General features: G+C 41.7%; 4 protein-coding genes across 7 annotated transcripts; all 4 read left to right on the top strand.

Moving 5' to 3' along the window:
- The first annotated feature begins 2396 nt into the window (after window positions 1-2396).
- Window positions 2397-4470, top strand: jun (Jun proto-oncogene, AP-1 transcription factor subunit). The gene has a single exon (XM_070908552.1). It carries the CDS (start codon window positions 2757-2759, stop codon window positions 3738-3740), a length of 984 nt encoding a protein of 327 aa, XP_070764653.1. The 5' UTR covers window positions 2397-2756; the 3' UTR covers window positions 3741-4470.
- Window positions 4471-7547: 3077 nt separating this feature from the next.
- On the top strand, window positions 7548-11481 carry caiap (CARD- and ANK-containing Inflammasome Adaptor Protein). The gene is made up of 4 exons (XM_070909549.1): window positions 7548-8724; window positions 8886-9057; window positions 10431-10653; window positions 10744-11481. Exons 1-4 carry the CDS (start codon window positions 7548-7550, stop codon window positions 11479-11481), a joined length of 2310 nt encoding a protein of 769 aa, XP_070765650.1.
- A 1798-nt stretch (window positions 11482-13279) lies between these two features.
- LOC139288020 (uncharacterized) lies at window positions 13280-16788 on the top strand. 4 transcript variants are annotated; one of them, XM_070909253.1, is made up of 5 exons: window positions 13280-13359; window positions 13674-13714; window positions 13808-13882; window positions 13996-14200; window positions 15234-16788. In XM_070909253.1, exons 1-5 carry the CDS (start codon window positions 13293-13295, stop codon window positions 15713-15715), a joined length of 870 nt encoding a protein of 289 aa, XP_070765354.1. In that variant the 5' UTR covers window positions 13280-13292; the 3' UTR covers window positions 15716-16788. The 4 variants fall into 4 exon arrangements, with proteins under 4 accessions (XP_070765354.1, XP_070765356.1, XP_070765355.1 ...); XM_070909255.1 differs by having other exon boundaries at window positions 13996-14185; XM_070909254.1 differs by having other exon boundaries at window positions 13999-14200.
- A 1167-nt stretch (window positions 16789-17955) lies between these two features.
- On the top strand, window positions 17956-20116 carry faslg (Fas ligand (TNF superfamily, member 6)). The gene is made up of 4 exons (XM_070909395.1): window positions 17956-18234; window positions 18875-18917; window positions 19007-19066; window positions 19158-20116. The coding sequence occupies exons 1-4, from the start codon at window positions 17956-17958 to the stop codon at window positions 19574-19576; spliced, it is 801 nt and encodes a 266-aa protein (XP_070765496.1). The 3' UTR covers window positions 19577-20116.
- Window positions 20117-22944: the final 2828 nt, after the last annotated feature.

Genomic DNA, 22944 nt, shown 5'->3' on the forward strand with positions numbered 1-22944 from the left:
GCTTTAATTCAGAAGAAAAGCAGTCATGAATACATGAATGAGCCAAAGTGGATAAATATTTCATAATGTGCCAGTGGAACATTGAGTGTAAACAAGTGACTAAACAACTTGTCCTTATTCTGCTTCCCCTTATTTAATCCCCAGAGTTATAAAAGTACAACAAAGTGAATGAAACTGACAGAAAATGAGAGAATAAGAAAGAGTTCATCTAAAGGAACCCAGAAAAAATTAATGAAAGTGAAGAAAAGGGGTTTGTTACATGCCATGTCAGTCCCAAGAAGGTGCAAGTATATACCTTAACCTTTCCCTTCTGTGTACATGACCATGGAGCAAAGCAATCTTCTCTAAAGCATTTAAATAAAAAAAAAAGAAACTTCGCAAGATCAGTTAAATCAACCCACTAGATCAGATTACATCCAACTTTATTGATAGCCATGGTTTGACATATACAACAGTACATAAAGGCAACATTAGCAGCCATAAAAAGTCAGACTGTGGTGGTGTTTTATGATCCGGTTCATCCTCCTTAGGTGCCTCTCTGAGCCAGCCAGCGCCAGGGGACTGATTTACTTGTCACACAAGGGGGACATATTTAGACGTGGTGCGCTGGAGATAGTAGGCAGTAAAGCTGGCAGGGCAGAAGATGACCCAGACAGTGGGAGTGTGGAAGACTAGAGGGGAACACGTAAGACACACGGTTAACCTCCTGCCATTAAACCAGCTGTGATTTCTGACCGAGGGGCAGGGGACAATGGACTGCAGTACACTAATTACACACCCTGACATGGATAATAGGAAATGTACTTGCTCTTTATGAGGATGAACAGACGTCTGTAGATCTATCTTTAACAATTTGCAGTTGTAGCAGAAATAAAAGGTCTTAAATGTAGCTTTCCAGACGTGTGGTCTCTGCAGTGGTAAAAGCAAAAAGGTCGTATTAAATCTGTGTCCTAATGACTGAAGGGAAGAAAAGACTGGTAAGTACCAAAGTACATGACTCAATAAGATAGGCCTGGCTCGACACTTCAGGTAAATAACTGAGCTTTAATGCATTTCTCCTATATTTAAATATGTCTGTTTATATTAACCTGTCCAGGTGTCAAATTTTGATTCCCTCATCATGCACTGTGCAATCAAAACTAAAAGTGTATGTGTGCTATATAGGACAATTTATAGGGGACCACCAACCAGAGACCACCGTGACTGAGAAGTTAAATGACAGTCAGAACAAGAAGACTTTCCACCATGAGTGCACACACACACGGAAAAATATATAATTTGTTTTCACGTAACGGTTTTCATTCACTTTTTCCATGTTTTTTGAGCTCACAACTTTCTCCAGTTCTAGCCCATAGAAACTAGAGCTCACATATAGCTGCAATATTTGGAGAGTAGAGTAGAGTAGAATATTATAGAATAGAATAGAATAGAAATTTGTTGGGGTAATTTTTATTTACTCATATCATATAATATTGCTATTCTAAAGTTGGTTAAAAGTGAATAACCTTGATTTGCAAAATAGAATTTAATAGAATTTGTAAGAGCCATTTTCTTATAACCTACTCTATCACAAAATGGTATTTTGAAGTCAGACAAACTTGAAAAAGCTTAAATGGCAGAATAGATTAGAATATGTGAGGGTTTTTTTTTCATCTATTGTACCATAATATGGCCATTTTGAAGCCAGATAACTTGGAAAACTTTGAATGGCAGAATAGAAGGTTGTAATTGTCTTACTGTACTGTTTTGAAGCCAGATAAAGAATAACAAACTTGAATGTCAGACTAGAATAGAACAGTGTGATTTACTGTTAGTGTTATATGGCTGATATAAAGGCAGAAACTTTTATAAAATGTAGTAAAGTAGAAGATAATGATGAGGGTGTCATTTACTGTTAACATAAGGATGAATATCATAGAAAAGATTTGATGAAATTCATAAGCTATTAGAGATCTTTCAACTGCTTCTACAAGGTTAAATTAAATACTTCTATGTGTACAAAAAGCGAATAGAAAAAGCGTAATAAACAAAAGACAGAAAATAGATAATAATAATATCGTAGAGCTGTTTCAATCGGTGAGGTGAGAGACGCACAGCCTGAGCGCTGGCTGTCCCGCCACTGACAGTAGAGCGGGTAACTAGATATTCAAAAACAATACGTCATCCCACAATGCACCGCGCTTACGCTCTCCTTACAGCATTACCTCATCCCACAATCCACCGCGAGATTAAGAATCTTCTGGGTGGTCGTCAAGGCAACGAGCCTTATCGGCGGGGCGGGCCCCGCCCCGCGACACGCCCTCCGGCCAATGGGAGAGCCCCGTCATGACATCATGGCTATTTTTAGAGAGGCAGCGGCAGCAGATAAAGTTTGCCTCCACGCTGTACGTCTCAGAGTATATACACAGCCAGGCAGACGAAGCACCACAGTGCTGCCGCCTCACAAGACAAGTTAGAGCCACTCGGCGCTTTTCATTCACGGACTCAATACAAGTCTGGATACTTTGGCTAAAGCTTTGTGAACTGTTACAACTCAGCACTGAACACTTGACCATCGCTGGCTGAAAGAAGTAAGTCCTGATTCCTGTGTCAAGAAAGTGCGCACTCAAAGTTTGGAAGTTTTTACGCACAGAGAGGACGTTTGGAAACCAGTGTTTTTTTCCCCCTCAACTGATAAACCAGGAAGAAGAGAAGGGGGGACGAAGAGTTGTTTTGTTGAAGACTTTGTAGTAGACATTGTTTTTGGTTTGTCTTCTATGTATTCCAAGATGGAAACTACTTTCTATGACGACTCACTCAACACTTTCTCCCAGCACGACAACGCCGGCTACGGGTACAACAACCCCAAAACGCTGAAAAACAACATGACATTGAACCTCGCAGACCCGACGAGCACTCTGAAACCTCACCTCCGGGCCAAAGCCAGCGACATCCTCACCTCCCCTGATGTGGGCTTGCTGAAGCTGGCCTCCCCGGAGCTGGAGCGGCTCATCATCCAGTCCAGCAACGGACTCATCACCACCACGCCGACACCGACCCAGTTTCTGTGCCCCAAGAATGTCACGGACGAGCAGGAGGGCTTCGCGGAGGGGTTCGTCCGAGCCTTGGCGGAGCTCCACCACCAGCACATGCCGGGCACACCTAATGTGAGTGTCACCTCAGCTCCCCAGACCAGCGTCAACACTGCCCTGCCGCCTGTTTCATCTGTAGCCGGTGCCACCGTTTACAACAACAACGCCACCATGCGCTCCGACTCGCCGGTGTATGAGGACTTGAACACTTTCAACCCGGCCATCAGCACCGTCTCGGCACCGAATTACACCACCTCAGCCCCGACTATGTCCTTCCCTGCTGCCCCGCCGCAACTTCCCATCTACGGGCAGCCATCCCCCGCCCAGCTCCCCCGGCTCACGGCGCTCAAGGAGGAGCCCCAAATCGTGCCTGAGATGCCGGGGGAGACCCCTCCCCTCTCCCCAATCGACATGGAGAGCCAGGAGCGCATCAAGGCCGAGAGAAAGCGGATGAGGAACCGCATCGCTGCCTCCAAATGCCGGAAGAGGAAGCTGGAGCGCATCTCGAGGCTGGAGGACAAAGTGAAGACCCTCAAGTCCCAGAACTCGGAGCTTGCGTCCACCGCCAACATGTTGCGCGAGCAGGTGGCCCAGCTTAAGCAGAAGGTGATGAACCACGTCAACAGCGGGTGCCAGCTCATGTTGACGCAGCAGCTCCAGACCTTCTGAGGTGGCGTTAGCGCGCGGCGGAGAGAGAAAAGACTGTAGTTGAACGAAACGGACGCTTCCTGTGATAGTGAGTGGCTGTGTCTCCCGAAATCGTGACGGGATTTGGGATGATGTGGCGCGACACTGGCAGGACCGGGGGCCGAGCTGAAGTTCCACGAGTGCCACGCGCTCCCCCTTGGCGCGTCCCAGAGAGGGGCTCGGGACAGTGACAGTAGCCATGAACCAGAGGGGGCATGGCAACAAGCAGGATACCTTTCTGTTTCTGTCTCGTGCTGTTTTTACAGAACTGGACGGGACTAAAGTTTTCTTGATTTACTCCCAGCTCTGCATGGACCTTATCATGACCATCAAAGGAGAAATTCAGTATTAGAGGATTGAAGAACCTGCGATAGAGACTTTTCTTGCTGTAGCCATAATGGCCTCAAACTTGGGTGTGTTGGCCAACTCTAAACGGCTGAAAAGTTGTAACAAAAGCTGCCTGACTTCTGAGTTACAGTACAATGTACTTTTCTTAATTGTAAGAAATTAAGTTAGAAAAGCTTCAAGATTTACTTGTTTTTTTCTAAAGCTGTTTAATGGGGTTTCACTCATTGTTATATGTATATAAGATCAACTTGGAGTACTTATGTTTACCATTTGTAATAAGAATACTGTATAATTTTTTATGTTTTGTTTTCTGAGCACTTCAGAAACTAATCAATATTTAAGAAAATAAACCACATGAAATGAAGCAACATTGCCTCTGTGTTCTTGTACGTGTGTGACAGAAAAAAAAAGTGGGTGTGCCATGTCAGGAGCTCAAACAATAAAACATGTTGCAACATGTTGCAAGAGCTGCAAGTTCCCAGTACCTCAAGGTAAATTCCATTAGTGCTGGTATTGATCCAGGCTAAGTGATTGTGTTTCAGCTGACAGACCAGGCTCACTTAGTACTGATGGAGGCCAGTTCTGCAAATTGGGCTTGTAGAGCTTGAGATCTCCACTTTATGTCTCAGCACACACAGACCTATACCTGAAGAGTATAGATATTACACAAACCTCCTATTGTTCTCAGGTGTTAACATATGACACTGTAAGTATAACTGTAAAACACTGTTACAGAGTTGCAGCAGGTTGAACTGAGCAACTGAAGGCATCTGATTTGACACATAATAACAGGAAAATCAAAGGCAACCCTTCATGCTGTTGCACCATCCAGTTATTCAACATTACTTCCTGTCCTGTTGCGATTAAAGAAAGCCCCAGCATGTGGAAACAAACACAAATAAATACACAAAAGTCTTAGGTCATATATTGCAAATTTAAAGACATAAGCCACATCAGAGATAACACATGACGGAGTATTAACTCAATAAAATGCAAGTGTATTCTGGATACATTGTATCCTATTGTCATATAGTCATTATTTAGTGTACTTTCAATGAATAAGCTCCTCTCTGTATAAGTAGTTTAAAGGAACAAACAATAGCCTTATCAAAATGTAAACAAAGGCAACACCAAAAAATCAAAACACAAGATAGGAGCCTCATTGACAGGCCTTTAAATTCAGGGACTGACACAAGACGACAACTAAATATGAGTGTTTTCTAAAGACGTTTGTCTCCATCAGCAATGCTGGTAAACCCATCCTAATATTTCCAGTTATGACCAGCTTTGTCAAACCCTTCAATTATGTAAATATAGCCTACATCAAAGGTATGAAGTAAAACACAGATAGGAGCTGTATGAGTCTGACAGTAAGGACCCTTTGACTTAAAAACATTAGAAGCCTCATTCCTGCACAGACACTAACTACAGCAGGTGAATGTGGTGGGACAGGCCAGAGGTGGCACACAGGTAATACAGTATTCAACACTCATACTCAGTGTGTCCTGCTCATAATAAAACACTAGAGGGCGGCACAGACTGATTTATGATAAAACTAAATGTTGCTTTCTCACAGTCTTCATGCCTCCACTGTAGCTTGCGTTGGCTCACCAGTTGTTGATTTATGCCTAAGATAACACAGACCTGTCGTGATTTCACATGCCAAAGAAATAGAACAGGTTATTAACTGATGCACAATAAAGCCTAAACATTAAACAAATATGCTTTATACGCCTATTCTGTCTTTTCTTTTCTTTCTTTTCCTTTCTCCTTTGTTTTTTCTTCTCTTTATATATCTTGTCTTATAAATCCATATGGAAGATTTTTATAACATGGTTTGATGCATAAACGCAGCTAAATCAACTGTTTGTCTTTTTTTATATGAATACATTCATAAACAAATACAAGTACATCAGGCTAATTTAATATCCTTTATTAACAATGAAATGATGAACCACTTAACAACATTGATGGTCTGGGGGTTTATTCTTATTCATGTGTTGCGTCCAAATAGAATAAAACTATTATTCTACATGTTTAATTATAACGGGAACTCTAATTTCTCCATAAATCAGCTTTAACTTGTTCTGATTTCTAAAAACTTGGGGCATCATGACATCATCCCGGAAAGCGGAGTCCTTCCCTGCCATATAAGGAGAGGGAGCGCTCGGAAGATCTACGTCACGACGGAGGAGGCGTGTATTACGGGAAGTGAACCGACTTTGTAATCTCTGCATAATACGGTCCTGAGAAGTTACCAAGGGCACATCAGTGAAAAGATTACACCGGCAACAAAACGAACCCTGTTGGATGTGAAAATAAAACAATAAAATAGAAAGAAAATCGAAATAAAAACCCAATATTTTAATCTAAATCCGGAGCGTCGTTAATGATAACAAACATGACGTTGTCCAGACTACATTCAAGTACTGCGTTAGTTGTACTTTACTTGAATACTTCCATTGTATACTACTTCATAATTCTATTTCACTACATTTGAGAGGGAAATACTCCACGACATTTGTGTGACAGCTATATTTACTAGTCACTTTGCAGATTAAGATTTTACATACAAAATATATAAACATCTTGTAAAATGTTTAATGCAGTGTTATAAGTAGTTAGAACTAGCTCTACCTCAACTAGCTACAATATTATGCTGATTACTTGTTAATGCATCAGTAATAGTAATTAAATCATAGAATGTAATATTATCATTTCATGAATCAATTTGATTTATATTTAAATATAAATATGTATTTTACTACTTTTACAAATAATCAGAATCTTTCTTCCACCCCTGACTGCATGTTGCACATTTGACACAAATAAAAAACTTCAAAGAAAATGTGGTGCATGAATAAGGTTTTGATTATTAGATATCTCACCCACCTTTGACATATTGATGAGGCGTGATTCAGAGATTCAGCCAAATGGTGTTATCCAGGGAGTGCACCACTTCTGCACCCACACATGGCCACGCATGCACATGCATGCTCTCTTGCTCTCTCTCTCTCACACACACACAAGGTTATCCCGATTCAAAACCTGTTATTGTTGTCACTGCTTACATATTAAATTATTATATTCAAATTATGTAAAATAAGAACCAAGGACAGAAGCTCCTCGAAGATAAAGCTCAGAAGAAACAATACATTATTATTTCAAATACAAACTTGAATAACGATGTGTGACTACTGTCATGACTGCCATGCTGCATCTCATGAAAACTAACACTGTTAGTTGGTCATAAAATCTCAAAAAAGGGCAGGTTGAGCTGGACAGATCTGTATGGTGAAGAGGCTTGTCTGTATTTTGTTGCTAGGGCGAGGTGTTTCTATTAGCAATAATGTATGAAACACAAACACACAGAGCCAGAACCACAAGTTATAACAATGACTTGCTGCATGTGAAGGTTTAAGAGAACCTTTAGCATCTAAAATGTTCAATATACTCAAGGGTTTTGATGCTCAAGCAGCATCAAACTATATCAACCCCTATGCTGTGGATGTAATCCGGGCAAAGAGGAGGGATCTAGTTTATGGGATATCACATACCGAGGATCTACTGGATCTCCTCGTCACAGAGGGGGTCATGACAGCAGCGAAGAGATCCATCGTCTTGACCATCGGGACTCGCAAAGATCAAAACTCCAGGGTCCTGGACCTCCTGGAGGCCAGAGGTGAAAGGGCATGTCGGAAATTCTTCCATCCATGTCTTATGCTGGCAGAACCCAACCTCTATCAGCGAATCAAGACCTATGTGGGTGGTGTGAATGAACGTATTCGAGACACAAGTAGACAGCTGATTGGATATTTGCTGGAGAGGGACCAGGAGGTGATGGATAAAATTACAGATAGAATTGTCACTGAGAAGACTCTCTTATTTGCCACCAGAGAGACCAAGAAATCTAGCCCTGAAAAGGAAGACAGAAGCACTGTGCCACTTTTAAAACCAGAAGACAGTAAACCAGCACAAAGTAAACCAGATAATCTCATCCACGTGATAGCTACAGATGGAGAGCTAGTACTGCTGGAAGAGCTGTTAGAAGACACTGATATTAATATCGTCAATTCCTCCAACGAGACTCTGTTACATGTAGCTGCTGAGTACGGTCACCTGTCCATCATTGAGCTCTTGATCCGTAAAGGAGCCAGACTGGACATGCAGGATAATAAGGGCCACACAGCTCTTCATAAAGCAGCCAGCAGGGGTCACACTGAGACAGTCAGGACCCTCATACAGGCCGGGGCCCCCATCTACACTCCGGATCTGCAAGGCAAAACCCCTGTTCACCTGGCAGCGGAAAATGAGCACCTGAATTCTGTGAAAGTCCTGGTGCAGGAAGAGAACAAGCAGTCTGAGAGCAACACACAGGACATGTTTCTTCACATGGCAGCCATGGAAGACAACTGGAGGCTGGCTGAGACGCTGCTGCAGAGCAGGGCCTCTGTCGATGCCAGAAACCACCATAAAAAGACAGCTCTGTTTTATGCAGTTTCCAGGAACAATGACAAAACAGTGACTGTCCTTCTAAACGCAGGAGCTGCAGTTAACTGTGATGTTGTGAATGAAGCCATTAAGCTCAATGAAGAATCAATTCTCCGTCTGCTGCTTGGTGAGTGTTTTCACCAAAGACTACCACATTTATAATGTTATTTAACATCTTGAAGTATGCTATATCACCATTCATTAGACTTGTTAAGATGTTAATTGTACATAAATAAAGCATGAAACTGCAAACATACAAGCTCACACTACATTTTGTTTAAACCATAGGTAATGTCAGTGAAGAAGCGCTGGGCTCTGCTCTCTTCTCGGCTGTTAAACAGAACCATGATGGAGTTGTAACCATTCTCATAGACAGCGGAGCAAATGTGAACCTGTTGGACAAACAGGGGTACACTCCTCTCCTATTGTCAGCTGAGCTGGGGCACACAGAAGTCTTCAGGTAACGTTTACATTGAGGGGATCTGAGAGCTACGGGATATTATTATTAGTGACTTTTCATTGTGTTTTTTAAGAGAGTTAGAAACATGAAGAGCCTCTCAGTTTTCTCCCTCTGAAGAAATCTCCTTCCTGCCCAGAACACTTAAGACAAAACTGGCACATCTTTATATGTAACCCACCAGAATCCCAGTCTTAAATCTTAAATCATAGAATGTAATATTATCATTTCATGAATCAATTTGATTTATATTTAAATATAAATATGTATTTTACTACTTTTACAAATAATCAGAATCTTTCTTCCACCCCTGACTGCATGTCATACATTTGACACAAATAAAAAACTTCAAAGAAAATGTGGTGCATGAATAAGGTTTTGATTATTAGATATCTCACCCACCTTTGACATATTGATGAGGCGTGATTCAGAGATTCAGCCAAATGGTGTTATCCAGGGAGTGCACCACTTCTGCACCCACACATGGCCACGCATGCACATGCATGCTCTCTTGCTCTCTCTCTCTCACACACACACAAGGTTATCCCGATTCAAAACCTGTTATTGTTGTCACTGCTTACATATTAGATTATTATATTCAAATTATGTAAAATAAGAACCAAGGACAGAAGCTCCTCGAAGATAAAGCTCAGAGGAAACAATACATTATTATTTCAAATACAAACTTGAATAACGATGTGTGACTACTGTCATGACTGCCATGCTGCATCTCATGAAAACTAACACTGTTAGTTGGTCATATAATCTCAAAAAAGGGCAGGTTGAGCTGGACAGATCTGTATGGTGAAGAGGCTCTGTCTGTATTTTCTTGCTAGGGCGAGGTGTTTCTATTAGCAATAATGTATGAAACACAAACACACAGAGCCAGAACCACAAGTTATAACAATGACTTGCTGCATGTGAAGGTTTAAGAGAACCTTAGCAATAATGTAAATAAACATCAAGCTCCCAAATATGAGTTAACACACATGAAAAAGAAAACAAAGGGACAAGACATCAGTGGCCCCTCATAATTTCTCTGTAGTACATCCCTGCTGCACACACTGCTGACTGACACAGTGCTGTTTTTATACCACCAGGGGGCACCACAAGATCCTGATCAATTTCACACATGGTGGCTTTAAATATTTCTGTTGTTAGATTTTTGCAAAGTGACAAACGATAACATGTACATTATACAACAGAACATACAATAAAAACATATCTAAACATTCAACACACCAGTACATACACACTGACACAAATATAATGTTCATATCCTTCTTCCTATATCAATTATCAATCATCAATCATCAATTATTGTCCAAGTCCATTACTGGAAATCTTGAATAGTGACCTTCTCGTTTTCATTTCAGAGTGCTAGTAGCAAAACAGGCTAAACTGGATGCTACGTTATCCGACCTCTCCTCAGCGTTGCACCTGGCTGTCCGCAGTGGCAGTGAGCCCATAGTGCAGACATTGCTGGAAAAAGGATTAGACCCCAACATTACCGGACCTAAAGCCCAAACCCCTCTACACCTGGCAGCTCAGTGCAATAGGCCAGAATTAGTTGATCTGCTGTTAAGAGCTGGAGCACAGGTAACTGTCAAACCAGTTGGTCATTAGCGTCCATATTTCAGATCTAGATTTATGTTTGTGGGGACTGAGAGTTGTGTGTCATTTTTTTAGGTTGATGCAGTAGCCCAAGACAGGCTGACCCCTCTGCATTTAGCCAGTCAGCAGGGCCATGCAGACCCAGTGATCCGGCTTCTTCAAGGCAAGGCAGACCCAGGAGTCAAAGACAGGCTGGGGAGGACAGCATTGCACTGGGCAGCCTCTTCCCAGGGAGAAAGCTGTGTGGTAGACTTGCTGCTGTCGGCCAGAGCCAACCCAAACACCACTGATAACGAGAAAAAAACTGCCCTCCACCTGGCTGCTGTGGAGGGGAAAGTAGATGCTGTGACTTCACTGTTGTCCCACAAGGCAAAGGGAGGGGCTAAAGACATGGATGGCTCCACGCCTCTCCATTACGCAGCAGCTAGTGGGCACGTCAGAGTGGCCTCAGCTCTTCTACAGTTACTCAAAAATAAGGGGATAGAGGAGAGGAATTCATGGAGGAAAACACCGCTTCATGCTGCAGCTGAGAACGGCCACGATGGTGTGGCGGTGCTGCTCCTAGAGGCCGGGGCAAAGATCAACAGCACAGATCACAGTAAAGACACTCCTCTGCACTGTGCTGCACGAGGTGGACACCAGGAGGTAGTGAAGAGGCTTGTCAACTGGGGCCAAGATGGGCGGAAGACGGTGAATCTGCAGGCTACCAATAATGTCGGGAAGACACCACTGCAGGTGGCAGAGAGTGGAGACACGCCAGAGCATGAGAACATTGCAACTTTACTCATGAGAAAGATGTTTCTTATAAAATAAAGGAAGAGAGGTTAAAAGAGCACATGACAGGACCTGAAAACGTAAAGCCAACTTAATAATATATTTTACTTTTTACTTTCCGTGCGTTCGGGGACTCAAATCACTGATGAAACCACATCTCAGATCTTGCATCATATCCTGTGAAAGGTGTTGGATTTATTTTTTTGCATGAATTATTATTTAACTGAATACAGCAGCAAAAGCATGAAATATGGATATTCTTGTTTGGACATTATAAGAGACTGCGATGGTTGGTTGTTGAGGGCTTTTATCTTCGGTAATGAAGCAAGTACATAAGTATAACTCCCCTTTTTCCATGTCCAAAACCATCCATGCCGATGATGAAACCACAGTTCTGACACTGAACTCCATGAAAGGGCTGAATGGGGAAAGGAGAATATTTTCTTTGGGTCGGTATCACAATCAAATATTTCTAGACAGAAACATGTCCTCTTAACTTAAATAAAAGCCACAAATCTTACAGCAAAAGAAAGAATCTGTGAACACATGTTGGCCACTTCATGTCAGTCGACCACTTTGGTCCAGACTGAAATACCTCAACAGCTATTGGATGGATTGAAATTATGTACAAACATTGGCGCTCCACAATTGATGAGTTCTAATTACTCTGGTGATCCCGACTTGTCCTTTAACACCATCAGCAGGTCAAAGTTTCACTATGTCCCATACAGCCTCAGCCTCACATTTAGTGCTAATTAGCTAATGTTAGCATGCTAAAACGCTAAACTAAGATGGTGAACATGTTAAACATTATACCTGTTTAACATTATCATGTTAGTATTGTCAGTGCAATCATATTAGCTTAATGAGGTAAGCATTGAGTACAGCCTAACAGTGCCGCCAGCATGTCTGTAGACTCTTAGTTTGGTTTACACATATTTCATGTGTACTATAAGTTTATGACGTTCAGTGCTGTGTTTTCTATATGTTGTTGAAAATGGGTTTATGCTATGGTCTGTGCCCTGACGTATTATTCTGTATTCGAGATGGTCATGATGGGATTTTATTTTAACCTAGTTTTGTGTTTCCTCACATAGGCAACATCTGCAGTTCTCTGTAATTATTTTACACCCTGCCCCCACATCACTTTTCCATTGCAGTTGTGTTTTATGAATCAATACTCAGAAAAAGCTATGTCACAATATTTTACATGGCCCAAAGTATAATGCTATTATATAAAACATGTTTTGAGGAAATACAAAAAATATTGCATAGAAACAAATAGAAATATCTCAGAGAAATAAAAAAAACCTGTAAGTAACTTTAATGTAAAAAGCCCTGATGTTTACTGTAATGTTGACATTTACAAGTTATTGCTGTCAGATTCCATCAGATGGACATCATATGGAGGAGAGTGTTTCAGTGGTCAGTTATAAATTATTACATAGTACATTACAGTGTTTTATCAAATGGTCATTTAAATTATTCTACTAAACTAAAAGTGTTAAGCATTTAAAAAAAAAAAAGTTCTAAAAAGCTATAACTCAATTCATTTGTTCTGGCTTTAAATTATGAAACAAAAATTAATCCATTTTTCATTTAAAGACAAAACCTTGATAGTGAGTCTTTTGTAGTCTAATTTAAATGCTTAATGTATCATTTCATTTTCATTTGAATCATTGCTTCATGTCACTTCTACATACAAACCAAAAGAACCGAAACACGCTCCCACATGTGGTTTTTATAGGTAAGAAGCTATCATACCGCGAGATGTTAGCGTCAAGTGACTCACTGCGACGTTGTATCACGTGACGTTGTTTTGTCTGCAGACTGTCTGTAGAGAAGTTGAAATGGCAAGAAACGAGGAGAAGCAACAAGGGAGATTGAACAGACTATGGCTTCAGAAAGAGAGAGAGGGTAAGCAGCCACTTGCCACAACATAGAGTGCAATTTAATTAAGATATGGCCGATAAAAAAAACACCCTGCTGTATGAATAGCTTAGCTTTAGCTGTTAGCTACAGTGGCGCTAACGCACAGTTGTTATATTAGCTTTCTCTGGTTTATATTAGTAAGTTGTTACATGTTGGAGAAAATGTTCGCGTAATGTCTTCGTCATCCGCCCTGTAAGAAGCAATATTAAAAGTTACCCACCCCTTCCTTCTAGTGCTACATTATAGTAAACACTGAGCTCCTTGAGGAATAATGTTTTCTTTCAATATTTCATTAACAGAAGGGCGCCTCAAAGATGCACATGAGCGGAGACCCAAGCTGGTAATAATGAAGTAATAGATTGTTATGAAAACACTTCTCCTCAATTCCTCTTTACCTGGATTAGCTTGTTTCAGCCACCCCTTTTCTTCACAGTCTACTCTTAATTCAGCTTCCTCTGTGACAAAGTGGATCCCCAGCATCAAGAATGATATAGAGTATTACTTGCAGGTAAGTGAATTGACAGTGCTGTGTAAAATGGATTCTGCAGACATGGTGTCTAATGACACTGAACTCCCTGCCTTAAGTTAAACGATATCTGTTTTTCGCCTTTCCCCTCTCAGCAGTCTCAGCTGTCTCACTACCCAGAGAGGAAGATAGCCGAGTTCCAGCTGCACATTGAGGCTTTGGAGAAAGAGTACAAAAGCTTCATCGCCAAACTCCGAGTTCTCGACCCCTCCTGCAAACATAAGCCATGGACTCCTCGAGCATACTGCAAAAGGAGAGCAGACACACAAGACTCTCCAAGTATCAGTCAGTGTGTTAAAGGTTGTAACCAATCTCCTGCATACAGTAAAAGCATGTCATGTGTTCTTATTAGCCAACATCTTATATCTGATATTTTTAATCCTCATCTCTCTTTTAAAGAACAGTTTATCTAATGTTGACAGCAGCACCAGAATTACAAGTAGCTGCAGGTTTTGAATATCAAAACAAGGTAAATGGGAATGTTGGGAATTTTGGTTAACAGCAAGATATCAGAATGTGACATTTGCACTTTATGTTCATATTTTAGGAGTCACACATACAGTGGATAACACCATTTTAAGTCAATAAACTCAAATTAATCTTAATATATTAATGGCAGATTTGATGCTCAGATGTATTATGGAGATATACCATCTCATTTTCAATGCTGTCCGGTTTCACTTGTGTGTAATTACAGCACACAGCAGCTCTGTTCCACCTGATTCTAGAAAGACGTTTTCTAAAATAGTCAACCAAGAAAGCTACTTTTCATTGAATGTTAAATTTGTATCTAAAAAAAAAAGTGGGTTTTGTTGTATCTAAAAAAAAACAAACAACAAGGTGTATTTACAATTATTTAGTATTTAGAGTTTCTAAGATCCAAATGGAGGCAGTAGACTCTGTAGGACAAGTGGAGCCTTGGGAGTCTTAGGGGCGTTAAGTTGAGTAGGTATTGGACCCAACGTGTGATTTTTAGACTTGAAAACACTGCTTGGAGTAATTTTATGGTAGTTTCCAGAACTTTTCAGATCTCTGAATAACCAGGCGGCTTCTGTCTGCACATACACAAATCATTTTTTCTGCTGATTTCTTTTTATGCCTTTCACCAACCAGGCATCCTGCTCTGTTTTCTTCTTTGTCATGTTAAAAACAGTATATTCCCTATATCCTCTCGCAGATGCTTTGTGCTCCCTGCAGATTCTCTTGATCACTGGTGATTATTTTTGGGGATGTCCAGTAGGAAAAAACAAAACTAACTGACAAAACTAAATATTATTTAAGACACCAGTAGCTGACCGTACATCCTTCTATTTATCTTCACTTTCATTTACAGCGAAAAAAACTCGTCCCTGTGAGTCACATGAAGGTCCTCTCAACCATTTGGGGACCCCTGACCCCTCCAAACCGACCACAGAAACCTCAGAGGCAGTCTGTGCAGACCAGGACCAGCCCCTCTCCTTTGACCATACAAGGCTGGCGGTGGCTGCTGCTGCGTTCAGAGGACCGTCAGCTCAGCGAGGCTCCTCTCAGGCACAGAGCCTCGCCAGGGTGCTGCAGTCTGGCCTGCCAAACCTTGTTAACGCTTCATTAAGGCAAACATTTTCAACCCAGAGCAGAGACACAGAGAATGATGGTGGGGCAACGATGGGATCTGTTGTTGGACAGAAAAACACCACCCAAGACCATAAGTCAGAGTGTGAAGCAGCAGAGAGGATACCTGGGAAATCATCCCACGCTGGGACAACAGAGGAGAGGACGGGTCACGTCCTGGGACTAGACTGTTACTCTTCCTCTGATGAGGAGTGTGATACATGATATTGTTTGATTTGAATTACAATGAAGAGTTTTATGGAATCTGTTGTTGCTCTGTGTTCATTCAAAGGCTTCCTAAGTGGTGGTGGGTCACATGGACAAAATTAATGTCATGATACTTCTGCAACAGCATTTTTGAGAAACGCATATGAGAAAATAATTTGTCTTTTAGCATTTTAGTATAACGAAATCCTGTAATTAACAAAAAGAAATAGACCTACATTTTCTCAAGTTGTTAAGATGTCGTGACCGATTTCTGTAAAATGTGACTTATTCTTTTAGACATGAGGACTGAATCACCATGTGAAAATGTTATAGAAAAAAGCTGAATTTTAATGTCGAGTTAAATCCCCACTCAGATGACATGCAATGTAAGGGAAAACGTATGTTTGCATGAAAGACATGACTAATGTCATTCATTTCAGGTTGAGAAATTCATTGTCATTTTCAGGCTCAGCTCAATTTACGTAATCAGTCATCACAACCACAACTACCTCCATTAAGCAACAGAAAGGAGGGGAACTGTGAGAAACAAACGGTAATCGATAGAGAGACTTGCTGATTCAGTGATTCTTTTTAGTGCCCTTGTCTGGTTGTATTAACTGGAGCAGCAGCACTGAACACGACCTGGTTAGACCCCAAAACCCCACCCTCCCACATAACCCACTCTGCCGCTGCTGCTGCTGCTGCTGCTGTGAGGACCGCTTTCAGCATGATGCTTCTGGGAAACAGCCTGTAGAGTGCAGACACCCTGTGCATCTTATGGTTACATCTGACGTAGTTACACTTTTAGTTAGAGCTCTGTGTGCATACTGCGAGGTGGGTTTCCCTTTGTCTCTGCAGGGGTCTGGAGAAATGAAACAAAACTTTTGCAACAGCTGACGCAGCCGAGACTTTGGGAGCTTCTTTTACAGTTACCAAACTACACAGAAAACACAAAATTAACTTTTTACACAAAGCATAAGACTCAAAGTTTAAGTGTGAGACAGCACTACTGCAGCCCCCTCCACTGTGAGGCTGGTGATATCTGTTGTTTAATTTCCCCCTGGGGATCAATAAAGTATTTCTGATTCTGATCTTGCATTAGGTGTCATCTACGTCGTTGGAAAGATGCCCTTTATACTAAACCACCAAAGCCCACCCAACAGCACTAAGTAATACTTGTAAACCATTTTCTTGATTAATCAACAGATAAGAACTGATGTCTTCTGGAAACTGTTGCAACCACAAGCGACCACATAATTGAACCTGTAGGTGCAGCACAATTGCTGTGTATCCTAGGAAACAAACCCAAAAGTGGCAGAAAGACCCACAATGAGTGGGGAGGAAAGCAGTGTGCGTGTTCAGCTTTCCTGTAAGCTCATCTATGAGGTATTTGGTTGGGGTTAATTCTCACCCCTGTGAAGTATCTCTGTCTCTGGCTAACATCCCTTTATACGTAGCCTGCACGAAAGCCAATGTTGAGACATACGTCCTTTTCATGTGGCATCAGTATCTTCCCACCAAGAATACGCTGTGTGCTACTGAAACTGCTGTATCACTGTTGTGAAACGCTGTGCCTCACAAAGACTGATATGATACTGAAATATAACTGAAATACAACATTTTGATAATGATGCTTTTTTGAACAGGTTGAATACTAAAGATACGTTTTCAGATTCAGGACATGGTTCAGATTCGAAGAAGCGCAGTGACACCCTCGAAAGAAAGAAAAATCCCCAGCAATGATAAAAAGTATGTGACCTGGGCCACAAGACCGTTTAGATTGCATATGAAATTCTGGGCTGGTGGCAGTGTTTGTGGTAGCTCAATCTTTCCCTTCGTGGAATTTGTGAAAAGGTGATGATGACTAGATGGTGGTTAGTGAGGCTGGGGTCAGCTGAAACCTCTACCTTCCTTTCCCTCCAGACTACAGGTTACAGTTCTCTACACACACAGTGCAAAAACAAAGTTGTCCTAGTACATAAAAGCATATAAAAGACCCAAGGCTTAATGAAGTTAGTTATAGGTAAATACTTTGCAGCAATGAGGACCAGAGGAGAGGAATATATGATAAGTTAATGACAAGTAACGGGCACTTGTCTTCAGCCCATGGTGTGTGTGGGAGGGGTTTGTGGGTGGTGTATGTCTTGACAGCTCAAGCTTCTTTTTTTAAGCCAGAGGTGCTCAGACAAAAGTACACACCTCCTTCGTGCAGAGGTGACAGCTTCACACACAGCTTGTCTCACAGCAGGACCTACACTATGAGCTGCGACCAGAGCTATCCATTTCCACAGGTGTTCCTTGTGGATGGTGGTGGGGGTCCGCAGCACTCTGCCCAGCCGCCGAGTCTCGTACCCTGCTGGTCCTTCCCGCCTGCCCAGGAGAGGGTGAGGAGCCGTGGGAAGAGCCGGGGCTGCATGGGAGTCAGCCCCGGGTTGGCCCTGGTCGTGCTGATGCTCTTCCTGCTTGTGTTTGTGGCCCTGGGCTTTGAAGCCTACCAGATTAACAACATACAGACAGAGCTGAGAAAGATGAGAGAGGTAAGGAGCCACTGTGTGGGAATGGATATATGGAAGTGAACATAAGAGAGCAGTTTGAAGATCAGAGAGGAATAAGCTAATGATGACTGCAGCAGTGTGTGGAAAACAATAGTTTTGAGGTTAAAAACAGGAGAAATGTGAAAACATGACAGCCATGTGTAGAATATTAGAAGCAGACCAAGACAGAGTAGTAATAATTGAGCAACGGTTGCCAAGAAATAATAATAATAATGTCAATATTAATAGTATTGCTTTGTGTAGAATACTGCTTCTTATATCGTTTTAATGGGGGTTAAAGCTGCAAATAAAAAAGGTGTGACTTCCCTCACCTTTGCTGGGGGTGATAGGGAGGTGGGAGAGTGGAAAACCCAGCTGGAAAGTTAACACAGCTCTGCAAAGTTTAATAATTAATTCGCTTTTTACTTTTCATGTGAAGAGTTGATATACCTCAGCTCAGCCTGACATTTAAAAATGCAAACCAAGGTCTTAATCGTTCCATCTGTGGTCACCAGTCCAGTGAGACAGGATATCCTCTCTCTAACTTGTGCTCTCAGATGGCTTTTAGAATAAAGTGCAGAGGTGCAGGCGTCTGTGTGATGTGGTATTTAGATTCCTCTGTTTCTTTTGTGTCTCACTGAAGGCTAAACCCGTGACTGAGTATAACACAGCTCAGAAGCAAATTGGTAAGTGTAAACACCTCTCAACGCACATGAAGTATTCCCAATAAAGGAAAAGAAGAGGGGATGTGACTCTAATCTGACGGTTGTTTCAGGTTTCTATGAACCTGAGTTGAATGAAGATGAAAAGGACAGACCGGCAGCACACCTGATGGGTAACATAATCATAAAAATTGAACATTTACTATATGATTCTCTATTCTACATAGCAATGAAAGTAGTAACATCATTTCTCTTCCCTTGCAGGGCGGATTGAAGTTAAAGAATTCCCTAAGACTTTGCGATGGGATCCGCAGACAGGTCGGGCGTTCACGTCCGGAGGAGTGGCATACCGGTTTCAAGATGGTGCCCTGCAAGTCAACGAGACCGGACTCTACCACATTTACTCACGAGTGGAGCTGATCTTTAAGGACTGTTCCCCCACGTCCTCGTTTGTTCACACCGTGTTCATGAGGAAAGCAGGAAGTCCCTCACCTGTGACCCTGATGGAGGCCCACAGAGCAGGTTTCTGCTCTCAGAGGCCGGGCCACGCCTGGACCACAGAGAGTTACCTCGGCTCCGCCCTGCAGCTGCAGAAACACGACAGAGTTTTTGTGAATGTATCGCACCCGTTTTCTCTTAGCCATGCACATTATGCCAACTTCTTTGGTCTCTATAAGATCTGAAGAGTTGGGGGTGACAGGCTTTGTGTCTTAGTGTCGTAATTTTACTTCAGTGAAAGAATGTAAACTGCCCTGAATATCTCAGACAGGAGTGACTCATACTCATCACATTACCCAAATGATTCCTATACTGAATGTGATTCTTATGACGTATCATATCTGCACTGAATGGCTTAATATGAAAGGGTCTGCAATGTTAAAGCCCATAGAAAATATTGCACACTCTTTATTGCCAGCTTTAAAATTGGTGGTGAAATAAATGGAAGCAACTTCCACACATATAAGCAAATAATGTGCCTTTGATAAATGCTGAGAGTTAATCGGTTAACACTAACACGCTGGTTTAGTTGTAGCATCTTTGAAATATTTATTTTAGTGTGGATCTGACTCCTATGATGTCTAAATGTGTGCTTATGAAAGTGAAAAAGTGTTATATGATTATGATATGAAATATGATTTTGGAAATAAATATAGAGATAATTTAAGTTGCTGTTCATGTGGTGAAACAGGGAAATGTTTTGTTAATGAAATGTGTTTAATGTCTGCATGTAATAAACACCCACATGAGTTTTGCTCATGAACACTGGAAAATATTATAATAATATGACATCAACTCAAGTTTGATTCTGCTCCTGATAATGAGCCTGATTTCCATATATTCCATTGAGGTGCAGAAGCAGATTTGTGTTTTGAAAGACACAGTTAAACCAAAATGTGAAAGTTTAAAACGTGGCTTTACAGACCACAGTGTAGTGCACAAACACTGTTGCAGTTTAACACCCTCATTGCGCTGTTCTTCTACAGTACACCACAAATACATGTGCTAGTGGAGCGCGAGGCGATGTGCAGGCTGGGCACAGGGGACAGAACAGGGGCAGGTTTGACGTGCGTTTCCTTCCTGTGTGAATATCTCAAGGGTCTCGCTTCTGTGCGGGTCGATTTTTGTGAAAGAGTTTGTGCTTCCGTTTATCCACGTGGTAAACCTCTGAACTCGTTTATGTTCGTTTTCGCCTCAAGGCCCAGCAACACGAGCCAAACAAACATGAACAGAGTTTCAGTCATTTCGGACTAAATCACAAACTACTCAAAATTGAACTGTTTCCCATTAGCATGTTAGCGCAACAAGTTGATTCATGAGGGATACTGCGTAGAGTTGAGCTAGTGAATCATCTCCATTCATTTCTTTTCTGTTGCTGGGCAACAGTTGACCTTCAGTGCAGAACACAACATTTCAGGAAGCAAATGAGAAAAACAAATCAGTGGTTAATTTGTTATGTTGAATGTTTCCTGAGACCCACTCCAAGCTGCAGCTTTACTGAGTTATCTAGACACCTTTTTTTAGTAGAACCACAGATTTGAGGGTGTTCCGGGTTTTACTCAGCAACTTGATTAAGATACCTCAATCTCGTCTACCAACACAATTCACTCATGAGACTTGTGGTTGCATCTTGTTCCAATAATCATCGTTGTACTCATCACAATACTGGCAGTTCAAAGTGATACTCTGCCCAAAATCTCTCTTTTGACTAGAAAACCTCTGTACAAACGTGTACTGGATCCGTTTCCATCTCATTCCTGACACGTGACCTTGTATAGCTTGTTGGAATCAGACACGGCTGCACAATCCTCTCATCTGGATCTATTTGGATCCATATTTGCATCAAATTACACACAGATACAATAGTCATTTTTGGAGAGTATCTAAATGTTAGGAGTAAAAGGGCTTTGTACCAGGATGAACTGTGCATATATTTATGTGAAGTGTTTTATAAAGGGTAGACTACACAAATAGCCATTTGATACAGGAGGTCATTCGACTTGGACAGACCATAATATCATTTGCAAGAGCAAATGTCACAAGGCAGAATTGTTTACTGCCACACAATGAAATAAAACTAAGGCTTTCTATACCACCCAGTGGAAAGTAAAATATTTTGCAAAGCAATCATGTAAAGATTCTGAACATGACACGGAAAAGTTGTCTCACCACAGTCTGCCAGAGCTCATGTGACATTTGTGCAAAAGTTAAAAATGCAAGCTGGCTCACAGAAAAACCCTGGGCCATGGTTCTCATTAGAAACATGGATTTGTGTTTTACATGACATAAACATAAACATGGATTTGAAACACACAATTCAAAGGGTGCTGACATGTCCATTTGTACATTCAAAGGTTGGATGCTGTAATTGTTGCTCCTGTCCATACTGGCCCTGAACCTTCCTAATACAAATCCAATGTAAGAGATTGAGAACAAAATCCTTTTTCTGTGCCAAAACAAAGCTAATAGGTCAGAATAAAGATGGTATGTGTTCATTTATTCACAGCCAGTGTGGAGGGGAGAAACAATTACAACAACCAAAATTTCAGTTTCAATGGGTATGTGAGTATTGTTTTAACATTTGAACCTCTTCTTTAAAGTTTGTTGTCTTGGAATTGTTATTCTATTTAAAGGAATCACAATTCAAGCTCCAGTGACACTATGAAAAAGTACGTGTTCCTCCTCCGCCACAGTTCACACAAGCTGTACGTTCTGGGTTAGTTTCTTAGATTCACTTGAAGCCCCTGAACGTTGGGCTTCAGTTTGATTGACAGTGACCAAACAACCCACCAACTGTCATCGGATTATGATTCATGTTGTTGAAATCCTGATTCGTGCACCGAAGCACATACTTTTTTCCAACTGAGCTCAACCCACTAGAAACCAACGAGAGGAGCGCAGAGACAAAAACAGAAACACAGAAAATCTCTGATAGGAAATAAGCAAAACGTATGTAACTTACTTACTAACAGAAGAGGCTGTGTTCATGTAGGATCCAATCAGCCATGGTAAGAAGGCAACTGAGAACATAAGGGACTTTAAATGAATCTTAATGCTACATCATACAACTTTGTGGCAACAGTTTGGGGAAGGTCCTCCCTGTTTCAACATGACAATGCCTCAGCACACAAAGTGAGGTCCATAAAGAATCGTGTTTCCAAGTTTGCTATGGAAAAACTTGACTGGCCTGTACGGAGCCCTGACCTCAACCCCGTCCAGCACCTTTGGGATGAACTGGAACTCAGACCTCAGCCGGACCTTATCGGCCACATAACATAACATCAGCGGTCACTGGTGCTCTTTGCGACTGAATGGGAGCAAATCCCTGCAGCCAGGTTCCACATCTGATGGAGAGACCGAAACCACACGAGCAGACGGTGTTACAGCAGCAGATCAATGCACATGGTCTTAGAATGAGCTGTTCAACAATCACATATGGGTGTAATGTTCAGGAGTCCACATACTTGTGTGTGTAGGAGAAGCTGCAGATGATACTGTAAGACGCATGTTCTGCCACTGAGTCGAGGAAAAGGAGACAGAGAGCAAACGAAAT

The sequence above is a fragment of the Enoplosus armatus genome, chromosome 7, assembly GCF_043641665.1.
Source record: "Enoplosus armatus isolate fEnoArm2 chromosome 7, fEnoArm2.hap1, whole genome shotgun sequence".
NCBI lineage: Eukaryota > Metazoa > Chordata > Actinopteri > Centrarchiformes > Enoplosidae > Enoplosus > Enoplosus armatus.